The sequence below is a fragment of the Anser brachyrhynchus genome (assembly GCF_964034855.1).
Source record: "Anser brachyrhynchus genome assembly, chromosome: 1".
Classification (NCBI taxonomy): Eukaryota; Metazoa; Chordata; class Aves; order Anseriformes; family Anatidae; genus Anser; species Anser brachyrhynchus.
The window spans coordinates 61303612-61328993 of NC_137694.1; the positions used below are offsets into that span (position 1 = coordinate 61303612).

Genomic DNA, 25382 nt, shown 5'->3' on the forward strand with positions numbered 1-25382 from the left:
GCCATTTAACTCTGAAATGTGATATTTTCTACAGAATACAAAATCTAAACATGCATATCAGTGCACCAGATCTCAAAATGTCCTTTTAAGTATGGCTTTTTATGAGGTGACAGAGATTTACTAATTTCAAAGTCCTCCTTCGAAGCCACCCTAAACCTGTTAGAATAGGATGTCTTTGCAGGAAGAGACTACCACAGTTTTCCCCTGTGAACCGTGTTCAGTGTTTCTCTTTAGCCAGGCATCTGCATCATAAGGAGAGTCACCACAATTAGACCTACAGCATTCCTCGCCGGAGAAGCTACGAGCTGGATAGGGCTCTCACCCTGAGAAGAAAGAGCTTAACAACTGCATTTGGCCAAGTTGCAGGGGGAGCATGAATGCAACGGCTGTGCTTTTTATGAATAGGTACAAAAGGAGCCCAATCTTCAGAGGCATTGTTTTAGTGAACCCTGAATTCACTGATTAAGAAAAAAAATAATAATAAAAACAGCAAAGGAATCTGAAAAAAAAAAAAAAAAAAAGAAAGAAAAATCTTTTAAAGACTTGGGGGAAAATCTGGAACCCTGTGAACAAAAATAATTGCAGAAGCTTTCCTCGCCCTGCTGTGAAATCGCCCCGTTCGCCCTGGGCAGTGAGCAGTGGCAGAGCTCAGCTGCGCCTGTGGTTAATAATAAATGGACTCTCTCAGCCCCCCCATGCCACCGCCGGCCCCCTCGGCACGCCTTCTCCCGGGGCTGCCCCGGCACAGCTCCAGAACCCAGCCAGCCTCCCATGTGCCACGGCCGCCCGGAGGTAAGAGACGCGCCAGGCCACGGCTTCACCAAGCCAAACGTGCCCGACGGACGAGGAGGGGAGGCGAGCGGGGACGCTCGGAGGAGGGAGGCAAGCTCAATGCCAGAGCTGTGCGGAACTTGCACTGGGAACGTGCAAAGTTTTGTTACAAGGCGAAAGGTCGGGCAGGTCTCGCTGCTACGCTTGCCAAGCCCCAGATACCTTTCAGGCTGCTCGGGCCGAGTGCTGGCTGACTTTCCGGAGAACATCAGCTAATTCGTGTCGGGTGTCAGGTGGTGACCAGCTGTGTTTTAGCCACAGGCCAGCTCGGCTTGGGCACTTCGGGCTGCTGTGCTTCAGATTACGGGGGGTTGTTAAAATTCAGAGCACAGCTCGAGCAGCCCAACTGATCCTAGCCGTAGTAACCTTGTTGGCTCAATGAATTTATTCCAAAGCTGACTTTGCCCCAGAGAGCAAGGGGTGTGTACGCACACACACAAGGAAACCAGAACATTTGCATGAACTTTTCAGGCTGTTGACTGCTGAATTTGGCGCTGAACAAGAAGAGATTGTAAGCATGAATAGGAGCTTTTGCCACCTTTGTGTCATGATAGGATTTCATAAACTTTGTGGAGATTTTGGTCTTAAAAAGGATTTGGAAACTGGAAAAAAAGATCTCCTTGTTTCAGTCAGGTGTGTATTGCATTGCATAACAATCTCTCTCTTGGTGGCTTAAGAGATGTCTAGCAGAACCAGTCCATCTTTCCCTGTTACACAGACTAAGCTGTCCTATATAGGCAAAGTCTTCAGATTCCAGCAAAAAAACCCACAACTTTTCCTGGATATAATGTGTCTGTGTAGCTGTAGTGCCACAAATTGTACTGAGATCTGCTAAATGTAGCAGGAACACAGTACTGTTACTCTAATTTCCTATCTGAATTAACAATAAGCACAAAGGACTGAAGAGATAAATCTTTTCCTCCCAGTTAAGGGGTGAGGAATAGAAAGGCTTGAGGGATATGGCCAAATGCCCAGCAAAAATAAGTGAAGCAGCCAGGAACTGAGTGAAACTGCCCTGAGGCCCAGACCAGACCAGCCTCTTAACCTTTGCAACTCTCTCCCCCTCTTTCTCTGTTCTGCAATGAATTTAATTAAAGTGAATAGGAGTTGCTAAGAGACAAGAGGAGTTCTGGAGTTCTTGCCGGGGCTGAATTGTGCCTCTGCTTCCAACACTTTGTACTAAAAAAGACGATGTAACTTGAGCATGCATAAAGCACTCTCGGCTCTAGGAAGAGCTGCTCTTTCCTCTTGGTGGTTACAATCTGGCTTTCCACTCCTTAGCTTCTTTATTTTACTGAACTGCTTGTTTCCCTCAAAATACCTGCAAAGGCTCTTCTCTTTATAGTATTCCTCTGCCTGCATCTTCCCTGTAGTTTTCTCCTTGTAATCTTTCAGGTTGAAGGTGACAGCGGCTGAGCCTGAAATTTATCGTGAACAAGTAGCTTTGGAAATCAAAATGTTGTATACTTCTAAAGTCTCTCCAGTTTGTTACTCCTCATCCTTTCTTCTGCTCTGACATGATTTCAGCCCAGCATTGGCAATGGGCTAGGTGGACTCTTACAACTCTACTTCTACAGTTTAACATTTTGCTTTAACACCAGGGCTCATGCTTGAAACAACAGGACCCTCCACACAATCTCTTGGGCAAGCCCAGGATCGTTCACTTTCCAAAATCGGTGCAAGAGATGTTAGGTATACCGTCACATCATTGCTTAATTACTTCTTTAATTTTTTACCTGACTTTTGTAATCTCAGGACCATCCTTACGCACAAGATGATTACGAAGATAACCTGTAGATTGGGAAGCTGTGTGTCCACTGTGGCATGTAGGACCACCCAGGTGAGAAGATTTCTGCATGGTGAGTAGTGTATTCTGAAATAGTCCCTGGGCAGAAAGCATCTTCCTCATCTGAATGCAGCATAAACCTTGCTGGCAGTGTTGTGGGAGAAAAGCAAAGAGCAGCATTTTCAGCTTTTGTAAGGATACTTCAAGTCTAAATGCGCAGGGAGTTTCTGTTGTTTGATAACGACATTAAAATTAGGAGAATTTTTGATGCACAATATTCTTATAATATACTGGGTTATTATGGTATCCTTGATGCTTCTGCTCTTTTAACACGTTATTCTTTGGGCATGATTGCAGGGCTCAGTTCATTCACAGTAACGTCCATTTAAGGTAATATTACTGGAGCCAGTAACAACACAGCTGCAACAGTGGTGGGAGAGGAACACTGAGTGATGGTGATGAGGATTATTATTTGTATTAATTGTAGCGTTGTTTTTTGTTTGGTTGGGTTTTGCAAACATTTCAGTCACATAAAACACAGTTTTAGTCTCCATGGAGTCATTTCTGAATTCCCCCCAAAGATTAGCTGAAAAGGAGAATAAATTTATTGCGATGATGACAATTTGCCTTTTATAAAATAGATCAGTGTTTACTGCAAATATCCATGCAAATAACTGACTTTTCTATATTTATCCCCAGGTGCTTATTTCAGGATTCAGCCCTCCGTACAGGAAGCCCTGATGGAGGGGAGACCAGTTGTAGCCTTGGAAAGCACCATCATTACACATGGCATGGCCTACCCTCAGAATCTAAGGTTGTGGATTTTGATGTTCCTCGTTCAACAAAGTTATAAGAACGAAGCAAAGGGAAATGTCAGGTTGCTAGGGATACAGAATATGAGCTCTGGTGTAAAACAGTTGCATTTGGACTTCTAAGGAGAGCAGAACCATGTAACACATGTCCTTACTCAACACCTCACATTTCTGGCTTCCTTTAAAATCTGGCAGCAGATAATGTCATCATTTGCTCTAAGACTGATAAACCACACTTTGTGGCTGCATAATTCGTACAGACACTGAAAACACTTTGTGGTTTCTTTAGGTGTACCTTTTATAATACAAAAAGGATTGGAACACAATAGTGAAATCTACTCATTGGTGCCTCTCAGAGCAGCTGCTGTGAGAGCTGCTGGTCTCTCTGTGCCCTGCATAAGGGAAAAAAAAAGCCCACAAAAATCTCTACCTTTTATTTATTGACATCCTGTAGATTTGTGTTTCATTCTGTCTCCTCTCCATCCTAGCTTCCTGAAAGCACAGGAAGGTTTCAGTATTGACCTTGCCATTGTTTTGCCTGGCACTCCATCTTACAGTGAAGCTCAGTCAGGTTTTGGAGAAGGTAGTTTCAGAGTTAAAGATTGTCTAGTGTACGTACAGATAGCTCATGAAGGGAGAAGAAGCTGCTCTTAAGACAGTAGTCTACAGATGATCAAATATAAAACCTGGAAAGCTTAGAAAAACCTAGTCTGAAACTCTAGAATATTCTCAGGCTGCAGCTTTTCTGCACTGTTGTTACCTTATATCTGACTGCTTAGATTGTGAAAAATATAGCCTGGTTGTTTGAATAGGACTTGAAGTATCTGGGGTTTCTATGAAGGTTTATGTTCTCAGAAATACGAGTAATAGATACTGAAAGGCTCTATTTTGAGAATATCTCTAATATTCAGTAGTGTATTGTACAAATAGGTTTGCTTGTAAAACAGGCTATTTTATAGATCCTGCCTCAGAAATGAAGTACAGAGCCTGTACATTGCTGTCCTGAAAACAGGAGCTCTCGATAGCTCTGCACTGCTGTAAAATCAAATGCAAAGCCTTCTGCCATTAGCAAGATACAGAAGAGGAACTGGACTTCGCTGAAATCCCAAAAACTGTACAGAACTGGAAATTGGGAATGTTGGCCATCAAACATGGCAGATTTCTTACCTGATTGTTCCCCTCACTAATTCTGTGATCGTTGTCTTGTCTATCTTATTCTAGCATGGCCAGAGAGGTAGAAAAAATTGTAACAACAAATGGAGCAGTTCCAGCCACTATAGGTATTTTAAGGGGTCAAATCCACGTGGGACTCACAGATGAGGAACTTCAGTTCTTGGCAAGCAGTAAAAATGTAGTTAAAGTGTCTCGGAGAGATCTTCCTTATGTCCTCAGCCAGGTATGGTAACGCAGGCTTCCTACTTTGATGTTTTCTATATAGCAATAGGGTGCTCTCCAGCTTCAAGCCAGGTAGCTCTAAACCTCTTTAAGACACCACATAACATGGTGTCTTATTGGTAAGTTGAAATATATTCCTATCCAGAGTCAAAATATATCAGTCAGGGAGTAGCAGACCTGGATTCAGACCATTCTGGATTGGCTGGCTAAGCTAAGAACATTCATATCGGCACGATAAGGCATCAGCATGTTACATATAAACTATGTGACACACGAGCCACCCCAAGTTACGCACACAGTGCTTGAGGTGACATTGGTTGCCCATTAACCTTTCTGGTTGGAAAGCCCTGGAGAATAAAGGCTTTTGCTATTACAAGAACAATTTATGTAGCAGGGATGATGATTCCTCTGCATTTTTGCCTAGGAATATTTGTATCCGAATTTCACTTGCCAGCTGTGTCAGCAGGCTGTTGTGACATTGCTGTGTGTCGGACCACAACCATAGCTGCCTGCATGCAGTATTCTCTGGGTCTTGCTCCGTGCTGACTGTGACCGGTTGTCCCCTGACAGGGCTTGTCTGGTGGCACGACCGTGTCCGGAACAATGATTGCAGCACACAAGGCAGGAATTTGTGTGTTTGTGACAGGAGGCATCGGAGGCGTCCATCGGGGAGGAGAGAACAGTAAGAAAGTCAATACATTCTACTTTTCTTCTCGTTGCTGCAGTTTTATTTAATTCCATCTTTCTTCCTTTTTCTCAGTTTGCCCTACAGAAACTGTCTGCTCAGAAGAGTAAAGTTATCATTCTTCTCAACCATACTCTGGTTGTTTTCTCTCCAGTATCTCCTTTCCAGAAGCTTCAAAATATTCCTCTTGAGCACCGGCCAGATAAGAGTGTGGGAGTTTCTCTTTATCCTTTGTTTGCACAGGGTTATATGGATATTGTCTGATGGTGCAGCAGGAGCCGACTGTACTTTCCCCACTTTGTGCTAGCTGGATAACCTGATACTGGCTGTGAAGCACAGTGCTGTTATTGGCTCGCTGACAGCTAAGGAGCAGGAGGGTGTCGCCGCAAAAGAGATTTAGGCCCTGGTCCACGTTCCTCTCTGGAAACATGGGGACATGGCACAGCCTTGGCAGTGTACTTTGTGACCTCTAAGTACATACTTTCTTTTTAGCCATGTATATTCCTAGCATAGCGTAAGCAAACCGCTCTGATGAATGCTGTCTCTTTCAGATGTGATGTAAATTCCAGACCAGGGGGTTTCCTGAGGTCATCAAAGCTCCTGTGGTGCTTTTCTGCCAGCTATGTCAACACCAAAATCAAAGTCTTCTTATATTCCATCTTCTTGAACTTTGTCCTTGTTTTATGACACCTTCTTTCTTTTCAACCAAATTTTTGCATGCTGTTTTCTGAGGTGAATAAACAGGTGAGACAGTCAGTGTAGGGCTGCATCTCTGCCCTAGGCCAAGTGACTTCGTAGTTTTCAGTCTCTCTTACCATCTCAGTCTCTCTTACAATCTCAACATCTAATAGCATGATCTAAACCTGTAATGTTTGTTTGTGGATCAAAATGGTTGCAAAAGCAGGCCCTGGCATCCCAGGCAGATATGGCTTTTTAAGAGGGCAGATAAGGTCAGCTTGGTGTACAACGCTATCACAAACAACAGCTGCTTGTCTCTTGACAGCTCTGGATGTGAGTGCTGACTTGACAGAGCTAGGACGAACTCCAGTTGCTGTTGTATCTGCAGGAGTCAAGTCTATCCTTGATATTGGCAGGACACTGGAATATCTGGTAGGTATAGTGGGCTGCTGAGCATGAAAGCAGGTGATGATATACTTTGTGTACCGAGTCCAGCAGTGACAAGAAGGCCCGGTGATGTTGGGGCAGTTATTAAGCCCAAGATTTTCACCAACAACTATTGAGAGAATGTGAGGCCCATATTTACCATTTTCTAGTTCTGGGGCTATTCAAGCACTGGGCTACCCCTAACACAAACCTATCCACATCCAGGAGGCTGTTCCAACAACCGTTCCAGCTGAGGCCAAAGGCACCCCAAGCCATGGCCTCTTTTATGGCTTTAGATTCACTTTACTATCTACTGAGAAAATGCTCCAGGACTGATGGATCACACAAGCTGGATCTGTCAGACATTAAACCAAAATCAGAATTACAAGGAGAAACGAGACGATTTTCAGTAGAGTCCATTTTTAAGGTTTGGTATGTTGGAAACCACCACAGCCAGCGCTTCAGGTGACAGCCAGTGTCAATACCTTTCAATCAGAAACATAACTCATTTAAATTCCTGTCAGCTCATAACATAACTTCAGATCCCAGCTTGTTACCTTGGACTCAGTATTGTGCTAGTGACAGCTGCCCTGCTTTTGATCAGCTCTGAGCAAAGCGCATGCGTCTCCTACGTTTCAATAATACGCTTTCTGTCTGACTAGTTACCGTGTCTGGCTGTTTGATTTGACAGAACAGAATAGAACAGGATGTATAAAAGTAACCAAATGCTGTGCTAAAGAAAGACATCTTCTAGCTGGTTAGAAGGGAAAAGTCAATCTCTTTCTGGGGGTCCCCTTTCCCTCCACTGATTACCGTCTTTTCTCACCTCCCTGCTGCAGGAAACCCAGGGAGTCTGTGTGGCTGCCTTTGGGGAGTCGAGGGAGTTCCCAGCCTTCTTCTCACGCCAGAGTGGCTTCAAGGCACCATATCACGTCCAGGATGAAGAGGAGGCAGCTAAACTCATCGGTGTGTTCCAGCAGGGAAAGGTTCACGTATGTCCCTGGAACAGAGGGTCACAAAAGTGGAATTTTTTTTGTTTTTAAAAGTCTTTGCCTCTTATCATACAAACAGACTGAAAAGAATTAGAAGGATATAAACCAATTGTTAGCTGGAAAAGAGCTGTCCTTGGGTCAGCCAAGGACAGGAGCTCCAGCCCTGTGCGTTCACACACCCTGCACCCACTCTCCTCTGCCCTTTTCCCTCAGCATTTCATGTGTCCGAGGAGAGCCGCTAACGATCTGCCTGTCCTCTCCCAGCCAGCGCTCTGGGGCTAGGCCTGAGCAGCGGGGTGCTGATAGCAGTGCCCTGTCCCCAGGAGCGAGCTGCCTCAGGCCAGGTTATCGAAGAAGCCATCCAGCAAGCTCTCGGCGAAGCCAGGTGAGAACCAACCTAGGCCCTATCCTTTGCTCAGCCTGTGGGCTTGAGGAAATAAATGACTTCAGGGACACTGCCACGGGGATTGTAGCACAGCTTAACCTTGGGTGTGGATGAACCCACAACAAGGCTCTCGCTGTGGTTTTACGTAACCTGAAGCTTGTTTACAGGACTTTTTATGGCATGTGGTTATGGAGATAAATTGTCTGCTAGCAGCAGTGCTTCTACTCTGATGCCGTTTCAGCTCAGTTTGTCTCATCTACAGTAATTTTCTTTATATTTGCAGGTCCAAAGGGATTACAGGCAAAGAACTGACCCCTTTTATGTTACAGAAGATCAATGAATTAACTGACGGGAAATCACTGGACTCAAGTATCCTTTTACTAAGTGGGGAGGTTGGGGGGGAGGGGAGGAGGAGGAGTGTACTTCTCATTTCCTTCAATAATGTTTGCTGAAAAAAGCTGCCATTTTACTGACAGTCTAACAAAGAGGGGCAAACACTTCATTATCTGCAAACAGCTGAAAGCTCAGCGATTGCATCCTGCTTCTTCAGCAGCACCCTTTCTGTCCTCACCCACTTTTGCGTTACAAATTGGAGGCCAGCACAGAGATCAGGTGGTCCAGAGTCCAAAGGGATCTACCCTCGCTTCTGATCTTGCCTGCTCTATGATGGAGTCTGAGGACACCGTTGCACATGGTGGGGTTGTACGCTTGAAGATGCCTGGGCTGAACATGCTGCCTTATGCAATTCTTCATGCTAGTGCAGAGTAAGAGAAACTTGGAAGAAAAATACTCCTATGTAACGTGAATCCTCTTGTACAGGCAAGAGGAAGTCAGATCTACTGGCTGGGATGCTGATGGAGGATCTGGAAGAGCCAGGTTCACCTCCAGGCTCTGCTGCCAGCCCCCTGGGAAACCTCATGGTCAGTCAGGGCAGATAAGTAAAGGGGGTTTGGATATTAGATTTGTATGCTGCCACAAAATGGGGTTTTCAAAGCCTCTGATACTTTGCTCCCAGTGAAACTGATGAAAAAGGGGCATGTAGATGAGACTTGGCAAAAATCTCAGTAGGCGTCTAGTTCTGGAAAAGACGGCTGAGTTCCTTAATGGTTTTTAGACTCTTCAGTTTAGGCACTTCACCTCATCTTCTGGGAGGCCTTTGCTTCTATTCCCTATCTGTAAAATGGGGATGTTAGATTTACTCTCCACGAACACAGAGGGAGGAAGGTGAATACATTTAAAACTTCAGAGGGATCATGCAGTATTGTAACCCAGTAAATCGGCCCCCAATTAATTTTGGTGCAGAGCAATCAAATCTACCGAGTCTCACAGCATGCATTTCCTGTTGTCCCCCTCAAGGCAGATCCTACATAGAATTCTATAATGCCAATCTTGCTGGTATTTTTCCTTTTCCTCAAAAGAAATGCCATACAGACCTTGCTCTGATCAAGAACAATGCCAGAGTGGGCAGCTGCATTGCAGTGGCCCTGAGCAAGCTGCAGAAAGCCACAAGGAAGGGGAACCTGCCTCGGCAAGAGGACACAACCCCACCTCAGCCAGTGAGTCCCCTGCTGTCCTCCATTTAATGCCTATCTACTGACAGCACTGAAGATAAAAATTTATCTATTTCTAAAATAAGAGGTGACTCAGCCAGAGACCAATCTTTCTGCTTTATGCTGGCAGACATTCTTTCTTTAGTTTTCTTTATTGTTCTCTGATAAATATCGTCTCCCACTCTACTTACAGAGAATGAACACTGCCGATGGCCTAATCCCATTAAGTCTTAGACCATCAAATCCATTAAAACTTTAATCACCTTTTCGCCTTTTATTGTGACCTTACATACAACTTCAATTGTATTCCTCTCAGTGCCAGGGAGCCCTTGTGACTACAGCAGTAGACCTGGAAGAGGGTGGCGGTAGGTGGATATTTTGAGCTGCTGAGTCACACACTTTTTATAAATATCTCCTTTTGTTGGCCTCCTGCTCATGACTGCCAAAATTACAAGAGGTGCAGCATATCCCAAACAAGATCCATTATAACTCATATTCCATTCACTATCTTGATTTTGTGTGTGCTACATGATTTACAGCAAATCTATTTTAGGTAGTCTTTAGAGAGCTGAAAAAGTTTCTAAAACCCATTTGCAGTAGGATTTTTTAACATAAAAGAACGCAGTGACTCCAGAGACAACAACCCAGCATTTGACAGAATGAGGAAAAAAAGAGCTCTACGTCTCCAAAGAATCTGGGAATTTCCCATTTGTGGCGCTACGCTGCTTTTTCTGGTTTTGTTGGACAATAAGACAATGATCGATAAAATTTCACTGGGCAGGGCAATGTCTTCTGGGAGCTTGCAAGAAATGACCGCATTTCTCTGCCCACTTTTTCCCATTTTCTTTTCTCCATTCTTATCCCTTCTCCTCCCCTTTACACAGCAATGCCTGAATCCTTCTGAGGTTTGGTATGTCAAAAATTGTCCTAAGAGAGAAGGCCTCAAGGGCACTGACATAACCAGATCATGCAACTTCTTTCATTACTCTATGACCACTCAGTGAAACTGCCAGCTCCCCTCTATGTACATAATAATGTCCTGCCATGCTGGAACTGGTTATCAGTAGGCACAAGTCAGAAAGAAACATTTAGAAGAGCTTTCCATTCTTTCTGATTAGAATTGTGCAGACCTGTGTATAGCCAGCCAAAACAAGCACAGGCCTTCACACTGTAAATGAGATAGCTTTCAAGAGGGTGGTAAAAGTGGGGAAAAAAAAGGCAATGGAAAATTGGAGCTTTTCTCTTGAGTCCTTCCAACCACTTTTTACCTCTTTCTTCCCTTTAAAGGTGGTGATTGGAGGTATCAACGTTGACTTTATAGCCAAGGCGCAGAACTCTGTCATTCTGGTATTGTATCTATAGTAGCTTTCTTAGCACCGCTGCCATTTCCAGCTACTTTTACAGGAATAACAAGCCAAATGAGGGGCTGGGGGTAGGAAGAGGTGGCGTCAGTGCACGTTATCTTTGTATCTGCATGAGCACACACGCACAAACACAGAAGGTGTAGTGCTGCACATTCGGTGTGTTGTCTGGGTCAGACCTGGGGTGATACACATTGACCTACTCCGTTCACATGCTGAAAGTCACTATCCCTACCACTCAAGACAAGATCAGAGCCATATGTCATCCTTACGAATTCCACATATCACTCTAGCCTTGACAATCAGTGTTAAGGTACCTCTGGGCTCTTCTCTGATGCTGCATGCCCAAAGAGCTGTTTCAGCAGAAGAGCTGCCCAGGTCACTCACAAAGCACATAGAGCTAGAAGCCACGGGTGAAGACCCTCACTGTGCTAACCCATAATCAAGGGCAGACCCTATAGCAAGGAAATCCCCAGGTAAGAGGCAGTTCTGACTGCCTGGGGCTGTCTTAGCAATGGAAAGTGGCATGAACAGGAGCCAAAGACTCCACGCGGAGTACCCACGGTGGTAGTGGAAGCCTTTGAGAAAAGTAGTACTGACACAGTTACAGCTAAACAAGAGAGACAGCTTCTTCAGTCATACAGGGTTTGAGTCACACACACACAGATTGCTCTAAAAATATAGAACATTTTAAATGTCACCAGACCTTCTCTTTCTCACTGTGGTTTGACCACAAAACAACCAAGAGGCTAAAGCGGGACAGACCTGCAGGCATGGGACTTCCCCATTGCAAATGACAGCCATTACACGGCCTATACAATTTTTGTTGAGCTATAACATGAAATACCACAGGCTGAGGTGGTGGAGCTTGCTCACAATTTGTTTAGTGTCTCAAATTACTCTATGCTGATTGCTGAAGCAGAAACTTGTGGCCATCTTCTTCCTTCAAATGGGGCAGTCTGTGAAGACCTCTCAGTCAGATAGGGAGAGACCTGCTGAGGAAGCTGTCATTAAGGAAGCTGGCTGTTCAAGGATATGGAGGCAAAAGCCAAACAGTATTATAGGGGTCAAAGGTGACACATGCTAGAGCATTAACTATGCAGACTTGTAAAACCGAAAGCCCAACTGCTTCAGCTGTGATCTAACTGGTAGCATGCATGCCCCAAACTGTGACCAGGAGCAGGCAAGTCACCTCCCGGTGTGTCAGCGGTGACTGCAGGCCCCTGGACCACCCATGGCATGGTGAGGGGCAAGGATGGCCACACATCCCAGTGGGAGCAGCTGGCAAGGGAAAAGGAAAAAAGGAGTTTTTTAATGTTGCATTCAAAGGTGAGGTATTACCTGCCTGTCTGCATAGCGGCGAGCCCTAGAGCTGAAGGCTCATCATGGCAGTGACCCAAATACCAAGCTGCAGGAGGATTTGGGAACTGACAGACAAAACGTTCCTGCTGACAGCCTCTGTGGTTATGCACAGAGGAAAAAGCAGTCTCAGCAGTATTGGTCTGCTTTGGCTCTTGAAGACGAATTTTTCCAAAGAGATCAGCACCCAGCAGGTCCCACCCTCATACATGCTGCATTCATTGCAGAGCATTAGGGTACCACTCGCACCTCGTGCTGTCCCAGTTAGCAAGAAAGCAGCTGTATTCTATACTGTTTTTAACTTCCACATAGCTTTCAAGGCTATCCAGAAGCAAAGTGCCCTATAAATAACTAGTTGGATGTAGGTAATCTGCAGGGAAAGACACATGGTCTCTTGCAGAGGGAAAGGTGTTGGATGAAGCATTATGGTTATAATGTTCTCAGGATATCCAGAAGTAGAGCAGAGTCTCACTTTTACATTAGGAATTCAAGTCTTTCAGGACACAGAAGAAGGTCCTAGACACTCTGTCAATTCCCTGAAACCTTGCCAGAAAGCATCAGCTCAGTCTTATCGCAAACCATCTCAGCAAGCCCATTTTCATCTAGTTTTTTCATCTCAGCCAAACCAACTTGAACACAGTGTAGAAGAGATACCCAAGACCTGCTCAGATTGAGTTACCAGCTGAGCTGGCAAGGTGTGACAAGAGCCAGTCATTTCTTTGTCTTTACAAGCAGGTTGCTAGTTCACCTCTCACTGCACCCACTTGCTACTTTAAGGAGATATAATCTTCATTTTTTTTGATGTCTTGTGGGGTTGTACATCAGAACGCACCCCTGGCTGGGTCCCTGAGTGGGAGGCTGGTACACCCACTGTTAGGGCAAAGCTTGGCTTAAAAAACCTGAAGCTCTGTCTTTGGAATGTGGGGGCGAACTGAAAGAGAAGATCAGCATGCCAGGCGAAGAAGGGAGCTCATAAGTATTTTCAACATTCCTGCTGGTATCAGCTTTGAAAACCAGATACTTGTACTGCACTGAGTGGAGTTTGTGCTCATTACCAATGGCAGTTAGCACCCTCTTTTAATAGGGGCCAGCGTTCAAAGCCATGTCGTTTGACTTGCCTAAACAAGCATCCTTGCTTTTTACTTGGGGTAGGTATTTCTCCCTTGGCTGCTTCTATTACGGGCAGTGAGTTCAGAGTTAAAATAGGCATCCTCACTGCTTTGGAAATCTGCAAAGCTCAGTAGGAGACAGTCACAGATGGAAATATCCTCAGTTCTGGCAGTGCCAGTGGCAATTCGCAGAGAGCATAAGCAAATGTGATGGAGTGGCGTTTGGGTTAATGAGGAGTGGCGAGTAGTGGCAAGGTGGACAGAAGTGATAAGTTGTTTATATGCAGCTCTGCTCAGGTTGTCTGAGCAGTGCTGGGCCTGGAGAACTGCCAGGCAGAGGAACAAAGGGGTCAAGAATTAGCATCAAGTCTTACAGACTGCACAACTGGGGAGACTCACGGGAAACAAAAGCAGCCTGGGGGTAATAAAAGAGCATGTTTACATGGGAGAGCAGCTTCTCGCAGTCACAGGACTGGATGAAGAAGAAAGTATTGCCTACAAGGGACAGATGCACAGGTCCATGAGATCAAGGCTCAGAACAGTGTAAGAAGGGTCCCTAGAAAGCTTTGGTATGAGTTTTACTAACCCCCAAGAAACGTGAGGGGTTGGAGGAAGAGCATTTGTTACCCCAAGGTAAAATCCTTGTTTAGGATGGGTAGAAGTGTTTACAAGCAAGAAAAATGTGCATGTGCAGGGGTATTCTGGTGCACCTGAGCTGACTTGAGAGTCTGTGCCAGGAGCTGCTCTGCACAGGCATGCACACGCTTCAGCACTTGCCACCCAAACACTCAACATACTCTTGAAAGCTATGGATTATCCAGAGCTGTTAAGATTGTTACGAATGCCAGTGGCAAGCTCTCTTCAGAAATGGAAAATATGTTTCAGGGTTGTATGAAAAAGGAGCTTTAAAACCACTTGATAGTCAGTGATGACGCCCAAAGAGATTGGAGCATTTACTGAGGTAGTTCTTCTGGCAGGAAAATCAGGAGGAGATGGATGAGGGACTGCCTACCTTGTGACAGTTTGGTCGTCTGTGACACATTGACAGCTGGACAGAAAGACAGAAGGCAGAGGCAAGAGAAACTGGTAACCACACAGGTGGAAAAGGGGTGTTTCTAATGTTTCTAAGGAAGGAGATGTTTAGGAAGAGAAGGGAAAGTGAAAAAAAGTATTCAAACACTGAAATAGATCCTTCCATGAGTAAAGTATTGCCCACAGAGGACAGCACAGGCAAAGATGACAAAGCTTGTTTTATCTTTAAAATGTGAAAAAAAAATGGGACTCTGGAGTCCCAGTGCTGACATGAGTCAGTAAATTCAGAGGGCTGCTCATATTGACTGAAACACTCATTAGCATTATTCAGAAAGGTCTTAGCCAATAAGACCAATAAGCAATACATGGGGAGCCCAAACTGATCTCCCCTCCTAGAAGTGGGCCTTTGTCACCAGAGCTGAAGTCTGCAGATAAGCTGTGGGAGTTTGTGCTGCTCGCAAACCCATACCTAGATGGCTTCTGCCCCCTTAATTGCTGCCCTTTCAGCAGCATTAAGTTCACTTCAAGTATTAATGGAGACGTGGCATCTATGCCAAATGGCTCTCCCAGCTTTGCTGATTAATAATTTATTCCTCCAGGGTGGTGGGCAAACGAACGCTGGAAGAGTGAGACGAACTTTCGGCGGCGTTGGAAGAAACTTGGCAGGTGCCTAGTGCTCGGGTTTGCCTGTGGGTGCGTGCCAGCTGTGATTTGTCCTTTCATGTTCCTTCAACAGCAGGAGCTCTTGAGAGCTGTTGAGATCTGGGATGCTTTAGGCAATATACCAGGGGACAGACTGCCTGGAAAAGGAAGCAGGCACTCCAAAAAATAAGAGGGGAGGGCGAGCTGGGCAGCGATCATGAAAAGGAAGGTCCTCAAATATGGAATTGACTAGTATATAGCACAGGGACCCCAAATCAAAGTTAAATCAACACCAGTGATCTCCAGTGACTGCTGAACAGCCTGGTCCTCGGTTTCTGAGTTAATGTCAGGTTGTAGTCACAATAAAGTATGTCCTGAGGAATGAATAGGCCTACACAAAGATAATCATCCATACACCAGGGACAAGAGGAGCTGGGGCACAGGAATTACGGTAGGAGAGAAAGGGCTACAGTCACTGGCAACAGCAAAGGATCACAGTGTGCCTGGTGCTCCTCCACAAGCAGTAGCAGACCTGTGTTTGCGTACTGAAATTAGCAGCGGCACATTACAAAAAGATCTTAGGATTACTCTGGCTTGTTGGCCTTTCCCAACTCTTCTTAACATAAACCTACTGTCACTTCAGATCACAAATGGGGAAGCTCGAGGAGAGAAGATATGCCACCCATCTGCTGAGGTATAATCTGTGGTAACCTGAAGGGAGCAGAGGAAGGGTTTCCTGTGAGGCCATTCAGGTTCTAGTAAGGTAGCATGGTGAGAAAAGCAGGGCGGCAAGGCTGCGCACAGAAGCGATGTGGGCAAGCCCGCATGCTTGTGATGGGTGAAGGAAATGATGCCAGGGAAATGCATAAGTTTCTTCCTCCTTCTTCTCTTTCCTCCACTCCCAGTGGTTCCAGAAGATTCAGAGCCGCAGTGTGGCAGGCAGCCATAGATCATCCCAGCCCAGCCGGTCTGGCAGCAGCTGCAGCCTTGAACATCCTGCTAGATGAGGATAGATGGGCATTAAGTTTTCCAGGAGAGGGCTTTCCTACAGACACTCAGCCTGCACAAGCTGTCATTGCTTTCACAGCACTCCGACAGATCTATTAACGTCTTTTGTTTCTGTTTGCTTTTAGACTGCTTAAGCCGCCTCGGGCTGACTCCTCTCTTTCTGTCTGCCATGGGGAAGGACGAACACTCAGAGTCCATCCTGCACTACTGTCACCACATGGTATGTTGCACTGTAGTGGCACTTGAGAAGCATGGAGGTGACGACATCACATAAAGGGAAAAATCCTTTTAACCCTGGCAGTCATAAGAGTCACCTTTCATCAGGCTAAGAGTGAGACCAGTTCAATGCTCCTTTAGTTACAGACAATCAAAAAGCGAGGAGCCACCCCCAGCACACAGGCTACACATATGCACATATACACAGCTTGAAGTCTGAACCATGTGGTCTGAATTCAGCTCCAGGGACTGGTGTTTGAAGGACAAAGAGAGGTAAATCAGGAAAAACCACAAAAACGTCTAAGAAGGCCTAACTAAACACAGCCTAAAATATGTAAAGCCTGATCCTCAGGATAAACAAAGCAATGCCAAAACAGCCTGATTTAGGTAAAGCATAAGACAGAGAAAGCCCAGAACTGGGACACAAAGCCAGGCACCTCCCTGGTTCAAAGCAGGGTCCTCCACATCACAGCCCACAGCCCTCACCGTGCACCAGAGGAGTACCTGGCACTCAGCAGCCGCTTGTCCCCACAGGTCAGGGAGCCAGGAGCAGCTGGAGCTCCCCAGGGGTGTCAGGGCAGAGCCTGACCAGCCAGGGAGCAAAGTAGGCCCTGAGACCAACCCCAGCCCTCAGGCACCTCTGTGGAGAAAAGACAGAGCTGAGGGCAAGCCAGGGGTGTGGGTGGAGACCCCAGGTGAGGCTGGTCAGGGCCATTAAGGTCTGTTAGTGCTTTCGGGACCCTGGCGTCCAGACAGAAAGAGCACATGAGGCCTTACTTCTGGCTACCTGAGCAGCTCAATAAAAGCAGCAATAGGAACAAGAACTCCCATTTAGTATATAAAGGCTTCATAGCTGCAGACCTGTAATCTCTCCTCTACCCAAGCATGGCACAGTTTGAGCTATCAAAGTGAGCGCTCTCCCAAGGGAAGATGCAGCACGACTAGCTGCCAAGCAATCCTGGCCTGCAAGAAACATTACCAGCAGTGCTGGAGATGACCTTGCCCTTGTGATGCCAACTTCCCTGTGAACTACTCAGCAGAAAGCACTTCTCCATCCACATGTGTATTCCAAGAAATGCCCCAAACTCTCTCAGCAGATCATTCAGGCTGTCCACAGAGGAAGGACACCTCACAGTTATGTCCATGACTGCTGCAAAAAGGGCTGCGAGGCTGCCATCAAAATCGGCCTCCCTGCCTGTGCAGTCAGTGAGGTCGCTAACGTCGTCGCTGGCTGGGGCGTGCCACCAAGGTGTGCCTGGCACGCCATCAGATGTGTCACATAAGCCACGGGAAAGGATGGCTGGGGCAGGCAGTGCTTCAGCCATTCTGCAGGACGCCCTTCCCTTACAGCAGGGACACCATCTATGGAACCGCGTGGCAGAGGCCTGTCGCGTTCATTTACTAAATCAGTTCTTTAATCTTTGCTGTGGCTTCTCTTGCATTACAAATATTAATAAGCAGCCATCTGCCAGCACTGCCTAGACCAAGATATCTCTGAAATGTTGCTTGTCGTAAGGGAGAAGGGAGGTTGAAGGGAGAACAACGAGCTGGGCTGCAGCTACAAATCAGGTGGGCACAGAGAAAGAATATTGACGTTGAGCTGAGTGAGAAGGAAGAGAAACGTGCTCCACTGGTAACTGTTCTCCTTGTTCCAGGACATGAGTGCCATCCTGCAGCTGGAGAGGAAGAGCACAGCCACTTACTGTGCTGTGATCACCAGTGCTGGGGAGCTGAGCGTTGGCTTGGGAGATATGGACATCCACCACCAGATAACAGAGCAATACGTATGCATGCCAGCTGATTTGTTACCTTCTGCTTAAGAGAAAGAGTGTGGAGGTGTGACAAAAAACAGCTAGAGAAGCTATACCAGGAGTGAGTGGGTGTGTGGAGCGAACATGGGAAATCCTAAAGTTAACCCCAGATATTGGCCACTGGGATTGCTGCATGGCAAGCTACCAGAGCTACCTGTTGCTTCTTACCCAGATGGAGCTTGACCTGTAAGCCAGAAGCCTCTTCAGCGTCAAGTTCCAGTTAACCTGTCACTTGTGGTACCTTAAAGCTGTCAGTAAATCCAGTCTACCTGCAGAAATGACTTTTCCCCCTTTAGGGGAAAACCAAAAAACAAAAACCAGCCTTGGACAGAACACTGATTAAAGAAAGTTTTCCTACTCCATCCCCTCCCCGCCATCCCTTTTGTTTCTACATGCTGAGTTGTATAAACAGGTACTGCTTCTCAGCACATCCAAACCTTCAGAACATCAGGGCTAATGGAAGCATTAATTACAGACTGATTCAGTGAAACCCCCGTCACTGCACCCTCCTTCCCTACTCATTCTGCTGTCAGCAGAACAAAAGCCCATACTTCATGACTGACAGCAACATGAAAGTTAAGTGCAATTTACTTACCGGTGGGCTCCCCGTGAGGTGGAGGCTTCGTAGGAAAAACTATGGTCATTGCTTCCACTTCCATCCCCACCCTGCCTCTCCCAAGCCTTGGCACACAAAACCATTACAAGACAGATTAATTCTGTGGAGCTTTATGAAACAGCTGTGGCCAGTGGAAACTCTGAACCAATCTTCTGCTGCGAAGTGCATTTTGGCAGTCCTTCTTTCAGCCAGGATTAGTGGAGACACAGGGGGGAGGCTGCACGAGCGCCTGCAGCACTGGCCTGGTGTTTGGGCAGTGGTCGTGCAGCCTCAGAGAGCCAAGGAGCAGCAGGTCCCCACTCTACCTGCTTACAGACAGCAGCAACAGAGCGCTGTGCTGAGCAGTGCTGTAGCCACAGGGCTAAACATAAGAGGTGGACAGTGCATGAACAGGCAAAAGGAATTTTACTGTGATTAAAACAAACAAACAAAAACCCCCACACAACAAAGAGCCAGTCTATGTGCCTCTTCAAAGGGTGATTTAAGTCATCTTCCTCCAGAAAGGGAGCTACAAGCCCAAAGCCTGCATCTCACTGGGCTGTTAGCACCAAGTTCAGAAAGAAAACCCACTTGCAGACATGGTGCTCTCTTTCACTTCTCCAAGACTGGTTTTGCTGCTGGCGTTATACTTCCCCTCTTCCCTCAGCCTGCCCGGTCATTGCAGGAGCTGTTGCAAAGCCCTCCTCAGGACATTTCAAGGACACAGGCAGCAAGCGAAGGAGTAGTCAAGCCAGGCAGAGCACAGGGAGTCCTACGGTGACCTGAAATAGCAGCATTCCCTCTCCCTGTAGGCCTCTGACTGAGCCAGGGGTACCAATGTGGTGTGGGGAGGACCAGCAACTATCTTTCTCTGCTGGAGGGGCCCTGCCCGTTGAGTCTGCTTCTTAATGATGGGGAGCAGGGAACAAGAAGGGGAAGAAGAGAGGTAAACAGAGAGATCCACTTTCCTTAGGGAATCACTCCTTTAGGTTCATGCCTGCACCTAAGAACTGCACTACGAGTGAAAATCCTACATCCTCAGTGTGAATAGCAACCATTTTGTCCCTCTGCAATGACTCAGGCTGTCTCTGCTCTGTGTCCTGGATTCTCTCTAGGTGTCCCAGTTCAAGGAGAACCTGTGCCGGGCCCCGCTAGTCTGCGTTGATGGAAACGTGCCTCTGTCCACTATTCAGTACATCTGCCAACTAGCTAGGGAGCATCAGCTAGCAGGTGAGGAGAGCCTGCCCAGCCCTGGCCCCACAGCTCCTACCAGTGTGTGCGCCAGGACACTCCACACACCCCAAGCACCCTCCTCTGCTGCTTGATGGAGATACCCAGCTGTAGCCTGACATGCTGTGTTGCTCAGGGCTCCTTTCTATACGCTGCTGCTTTATTTCAAATGGTTGAAGCATTTCTACTTTCTCTGAGTTTGTCTCATCCTGCAGCTAAAGCGCATTTCCTGTAGCGTAGGAGCTACAGCCCTCCAGCACTGCCAGAAAAAGCTGCTCTCTTTGCCTTTAATCTCCAGGCTAGCACAGATGCGTGTGCTTCTGTAGTTTGCTTCTCAGAATAAGTGCTAAAGCATCATTTGAGAGGATTTCTCTCCCATTTCCAAAAAATATACATAGTCCCTCTCCTTGTATGCTGAGGACCCTTCACAAGGCTCCTGAACTTTTGGAGTTATGCCTTCATTTTAAAAAGCAAATCCTGAAGAAGGAGACAATGTTCTTAAAACCTGGCAGAGGCTCCAAAACCAGCTAAAAGGAGTAACAGACCTGAAGTCTGATTACATCATTCCAGAGCCAGAAGGAGCCATGTCATTGCTGAGCAACAGGAAGGAAAACTGGGGAGACCTGGTCTCCAGCATGGGGGAAATAATATTTAAGCTTCTGATACATTACACATATAACCCTGCTTGTGCAGACTTATTTAGCCTTCTGCACTGCATCCTGCTCTGATATAAAGATGAACCACTGGTTAAATAATTAACTAACCAATTGCAATGTTGTTTTTAAGTGTGCTATGAGCCAACAGATGAGAACAAGGCCTCTAAGCCATTCCTCTCAGACAGCTGGAAAGCACTCACGTACATTTCCCCCAACCTCCAAGAGCTAAGAGCAATAAATCGGACCCTTGGGAACCCTCTGCCAGCAGGTATTGAACACTCAGAAGAGTCAATCACATTGTCAGATAATCTAGACCCTGGAGAGAGTGTTTTCCTCCCCATCTCCCATTTCAATCAAATTGAGTTATAACACAGTGGGAATTCATAAGCAGTCTTGGCATCTTCCACCTTGCAGCTATCTCTGCAGGGGTTGTATGGCCCAGGCCAGACCGATGGTCTATTAAAGAGTGCAGTAGGCCCAGGGTGGCTCCTTGTCCATTTTCCTCGCTTCACCATCCAAAGAAGAATATAATTTTTAGTTTATAAATGTCTCAGTGAAGCATGATGCTCTGAGGGCCCCAAAGGTACCACCCCCTGGGGAAATGAAATACCCCACCACATGCAGGTGGAAGTCCAAAAGTATTAAAACAAGAAAGTCATGCTTTATTTTTGGACAGTTTTTTGGTCTCTACAGACACATCTGTAGTCCCGTGATGGTGGTTTCCTCAGCATAGGATAAATGGTATGGAAGTTTAATGTTGGAGAATTTCATGTTTCCTACAATTCAAAGAAAACAAACAAACAAACCACATTTCATTACTGCTTATAACTAGTTGTGCTCATAAATAGGAGAAGTAGGGGTAGGAGCCCACAAAAGGGCCTGCTGAGAACCTTTAAAGTTATGCCACGCTTTTTCCTCCCTGCTGCCTACAGAGCTGCCGTCCAGGTTGGAGGACGTTATCAAGACGGCCATGGCCTTGGCCCGCCCTTTGCTGGCCCACCTGTGCTGCGTGGTGGTGACCCTGGGCGCTCACGGCGTCCTTCTCTGTGGCAAGAGCCTGGGAGGGAGCATTTCGCTTCGTCCAGCAGCTCACGAGCAGGTAAGGGCACGGAAAACAAGCCCTGGGCTCTCGGCTGCTTCTGCCTGGGACCACGCAGCACCATTGCTATTTCTGGTGGCGAAGCAGCAGTGCTGGGAAACGTGGCATCACAGTTGGCAAATGTTCATGTTTGGGGGTGGAATACACAGCTCTGAGGATTAGCGAAGAAAATCATGTTGTCTGTCCTTCTGGCTCCTAGCAGCAGTGCTTACAGCCAGCTCATTTTAAATAAGCTTGCCCTGAATATTCATGACTGCAAGCTTCATTTTCAGCAACTTGAATCACTGATCTCCTCCAAACCATGAAAAACAATTATTTAGATTATTGGCTTATGGCTTACGTTTATTCTTTTTTCCCCCCCTTTCTTTTTTTTATTTCTTTTTATTTTTATTTTTTATTTTTGGCTGCTGTGCAGGTCTGGATGACAGCAGCCACATCAGACCCTACCAGCTTGGGCAATTCCCACTAACGTCCCTTGTTTCCCCACACAGCCTGCTGCTGCCAGCCTCTGTGCCACCCACTACCCCGCCATCCACATCAGCAGGGAGGAGATAGTCAATGTCTCAGGAGCTGGTGACAGGTACATTTCTAGCTACTCTATCTTCTCGAGCTAAATGTGGAACAGTCATAACGGGATTTCTTTCAAATTCTACTGCAAAGTCAAACTACATTCTGCTGCTTGACGAACAGACACTAGAGACACAAGGCCAGGACAGGTTTCTGTGATTCCTTGCAACGCTTGCTAAAAATGTCCTGCTAAGCATCTTGAAGCCAGTCTTGCCATTATTAGCTTTGCTTTTCCTTAGGATCCAAGTCTTTCACGGCAATCCAGTAGTTCTGAATTACTCTAGGCTGAGCTGCTAAAAGCAAAGTAAACCACCTTACATTAAAGCTGACTTACTAGCTAACTAATTTACTTCCACACTTCTCCGGTGGAAGAGGGACTGCCACTCAGTAGCTAGAATCGCCCTGGAAAAGCATCTCATCAGGTTCTGCATTAGCCTCTGGCAATAGCTCGTGCTTCAAAAGAGCCCGCTGTATAATTCTAGCTGGTCACACAATGCTGTACATGGGAGTAGGAAGTGACACGTATTATTCCTACCCCCGGTGATCAATTCTCAGTCTGTCAGAGTAGTATTTTATTATGCTCCTCGTTAACTTGTCAAACTATATGTAGCAGTCATTTTATTTATTTTTTTTCCTGCGATAATCAATTCTCCCCTTTCATTGCCTTGGGCCAGACCAGAAGGCCATATGTGACAGATACTTCCTTTTATTTTTCTACTCTTACCTAGCAGTAACTCAACATAGCAACACTTCTCCTTTTGTCTTTGATGGGTAGGCAGAAAGAATAGTCATTTTTGTGATAACTTACAGAGTCCTCAATATTTTAGCTAGTATCAAGCAATAACTCTTGCCAAGCTAATTAATCCACTTAATGCCAGAGTCTCTGATTACTCCTAGTGTCCCAAGTCACCTCTCAGACGAGTTGGCTGCCACTGGCACCATGCCCTGAAGAAGACCACAGCGTTGTTGAGTGCAGTAGGTCTAACACAGCAACGGGGCCCAGGGGCAAGCTGCTGGGGTCACCCGTCCTAGGGCATCTCAGCTTTGCTCGCTGCCTCTAGCAGCTGTGCCAGCCTCTGGCAGCCCCGCCGGGGGTGCAGCCTCCTCCCTGCACCATCTGCTCGTACACGACTGCCCCGAACCAATTTGTTCTGGGGGCCAATGGAAGCTGAATGTCTTCCTTACAGTTTCCTCTCCCTTTCTGAAGGGTTAATGTAAGGGAAGAGAAAAGGCAAGGTAACGTGCGCCGCTGTCAAACACCTTCACCGAGTTACACGGGCATACAACAGGCAGCCCAGCTGTTGGCTTCTCCAAGGGACCACGCAGTAGGGTACAGCTCAGGACTACCGCACAGCTCGGCCCCACAAACCCTTCAGCTCCTAAAGCCCTGCTGGGCGATGCCGTGCACCCAGCAGCGCTCCCGAGGCTGCCCTACAACGCCGGGGCCGCTGCCCAAGGAGCCGCCGGGCCTGCGTGCGGGGAGCAGCGGCTGTTTGCTCCTCGCACCCAGCTGCTGTGGCAACAGCGTGCCCGCACTCGGCATTGCTAGGGGATGCTCCCCCAAATATTTACACTGAGCCTCGAGCTGTTGAGAGACTGAATGGTTTCTTGAAACCACAATCTTCTGTGTCTTTGTTAAGAGAAAAAAAAACAGTTGAGGTAATTAGCCAGAGTGCAAAAAGGGAGTCATTTTCCCTTTCACTTTTGCTTTTCCCAGCAAATGAGATTTGCTCATTAATCCTCCCTGTTGTCACATTTTCCTGCCCTTGCTTCTTCATCCTAAATGCCATTATCCTCTCCCTTCGCTTTCCCATCTCCTTTGTCCTTCCCTAGCTTCCTAGCATCACTGTTGCACTTAGCTATGAATAAACACTGGCTGCTCCCAGCTGATCCCAAGCAGCACCCTGCACGTATCCATGCCTCGACAGAGCTGTCCCCTGCACGGCAGGCAGAAAAAGTCCCCCTCTCCTTCTGATGGCCTCCTTGTAAGGACCTGTGGGTCACAGCTGCTGCTCCAAGCGCTCCCATCATTTTTCCTGTGAAATCTCAAATGGAAAACCGCTGCTAAAATTTACAGAAATCTGAATCGGAAATCTCATTTCAGCTTTGGATTTCTTTTTCTATTTGTGTCTGTTGTCCCTCTCACATTATACTTGGAAATTTACCTTTCTTCTCATCTGTATCATCCCAATGGGGGGAAGGAGGAAGTGTAACAAGGTACCAACAAGCAACAGAGAAGTGACAAAATAATTAAAGAGCAAGGGGAAAATAGCTTCTTCCCTTTCTAGACACACTTTCTTTTCTCCTGGCTCTCCTGCAAAACTGGGGAGAAAATAAAAATGTGGTGGAATGGGAAATGCCCTTGACTTCTCAGATGAGAAGCAAATAAAATGCAAATAAATTGCAACTAAATAGCACCACTTGTTCCTTCCAAATTTAAAAATAAAAACAAGAAGCACAAAATTCTCATTATCACCTCATCCCTCCTCTAAGACATACTCTGCTTCTGTAAGTGTTAATGTGGATCCAAATGAGTTCTCTTCCAAATGGCCACGTTCCCAGGGTCAGGGCTGTTCCCCAGTGCTCAAGGCTGCCTTTCTTTCTCTCCGCAGCTTAATGGCAGGAATCCTTGCAGGGATGCTCGCTAACCACGACACAGACACCTGTGTCCGGATGGGTCTGCTGGCTGCGAGCTTGTCCCTCCGCTCCTACGAGCCCATTTCTCCAGAAATCAGCACTGCCACTGTCAGCTGGCAACAAGTCCAGGGCAAGACCTGGCCAGCGGCGAAGGTATGGAAGATGGACTAGGTCACCACGGCCCTCTCATCCATCACCTCCTCACACGCCCAGCACTGCCATCTCCAGGAACCGGGCCGCGTTCTGAGCTTCAGGCTCAAAAGCTGGCTGCTGACAAGAGGACTTGAACTTCTGGGGCATGCTGCTTTTTGGGAGGTGTCAATGGAGTGCACCTGGTGACAACGTGTGACGCGCTGTTCACATTCATGTCTCTCTGCTGTTGTTTCCTCCCTCTCCCTCTCCTTGAGGTACAGCAACCACAGATCGGGTCTTCCGTGTACTGCCTGTCAGTAGTTTCTCACATTCCCCTCTAAAGGGAGCACTCACCTGTTCTGGTTTGGAGGTAACCCTCATGGAAGGA

The 25382-nt window shown here is 46.7% G+C and overlaps 1 protein-coding gene and 1 long non-coding RNA gene across 8 annotated transcripts; one reads left to right on the top strand and one right to left on the bottom strand.

The window, feature by feature from the left end:
* Positions 1-659: 659 nt before the first annotated feature.
* LOC308184252 (uncharacterized protein) lies at positions 660-25301 on the top strand. 7 transcript variants are annotated; one of them, XM_080571196.1, is made up of 19 exons: positions 660-1464; positions 2587-2690; positions 3317-3431; positions 4651-4825; positions 5395-5506; positions 6513-6619; positions 7453-7579; positions 7870-7990; positions 8274-8359; positions 9422-9546; positions 10828-10887; positions 15001-15067; positions 16177-16271; positions 17923-18051; positions 19789-19903; positions 20690-20827; positions 21492-21658; positions 22150-22238; positions 24838-25301. In XM_080571196.1, the coding sequence occupies exons 1-19, from the start codon at positions 1349-1351 to the stop codon at positions 25031-25033; spliced, it is 2244 nt and encodes a 747-aa protein (XP_080427322.1). In that variant the 5' UTR covers positions 660-1348; the 3' UTR covers positions 25034-25301. The 7 variants fall into 7 exon arrangements, with proteins under 7 accessions (XP_080427322.1, XP_080427325.1, XP_080427321.1 ...); XM_080571199.1 differs by having other exon boundaries at positions 2587-2671; XM_080571198.1 differs by having other exon boundaries at positions 726-792.
* LOC308184278 lies at positions 15579-17906 on the bottom strand. The gene is made up of 2 exons (XR_013942619.1): positions 16772-17906; positions 15579-16042 (listed from the first exon to the last, which is right to left on the bottom strand). It is a non-coding gene; the product is annotated as an uncharacterized lncRNA (long non-coding RNA).
* Positions 25302-25382: the final 81 nt, after the last annotated feature.

Coding starts and splice junctions, on each gene's coding strand:
- LOC308184252 (XM_080571195.1), top strand. CDS start 2,438: ATGCTTGAAACAACAGGACCCTCCACACAATCTCTTGGGCAAGCCCAG. Junction 2,691..3,316: donor GGTGAGAAGATTTCTGCATG/GTGAGTAGTGTA, acceptor ATTTATCCCCAG/GTGCTTATTTCAGGATTCAG. Junction 16,272..17,922: donor TGCACTACTGTCACCACATG/GTATGTTGCACT, acceptor TCCTTGTTCCAG/GACATGAGTGCCATCCTGCA.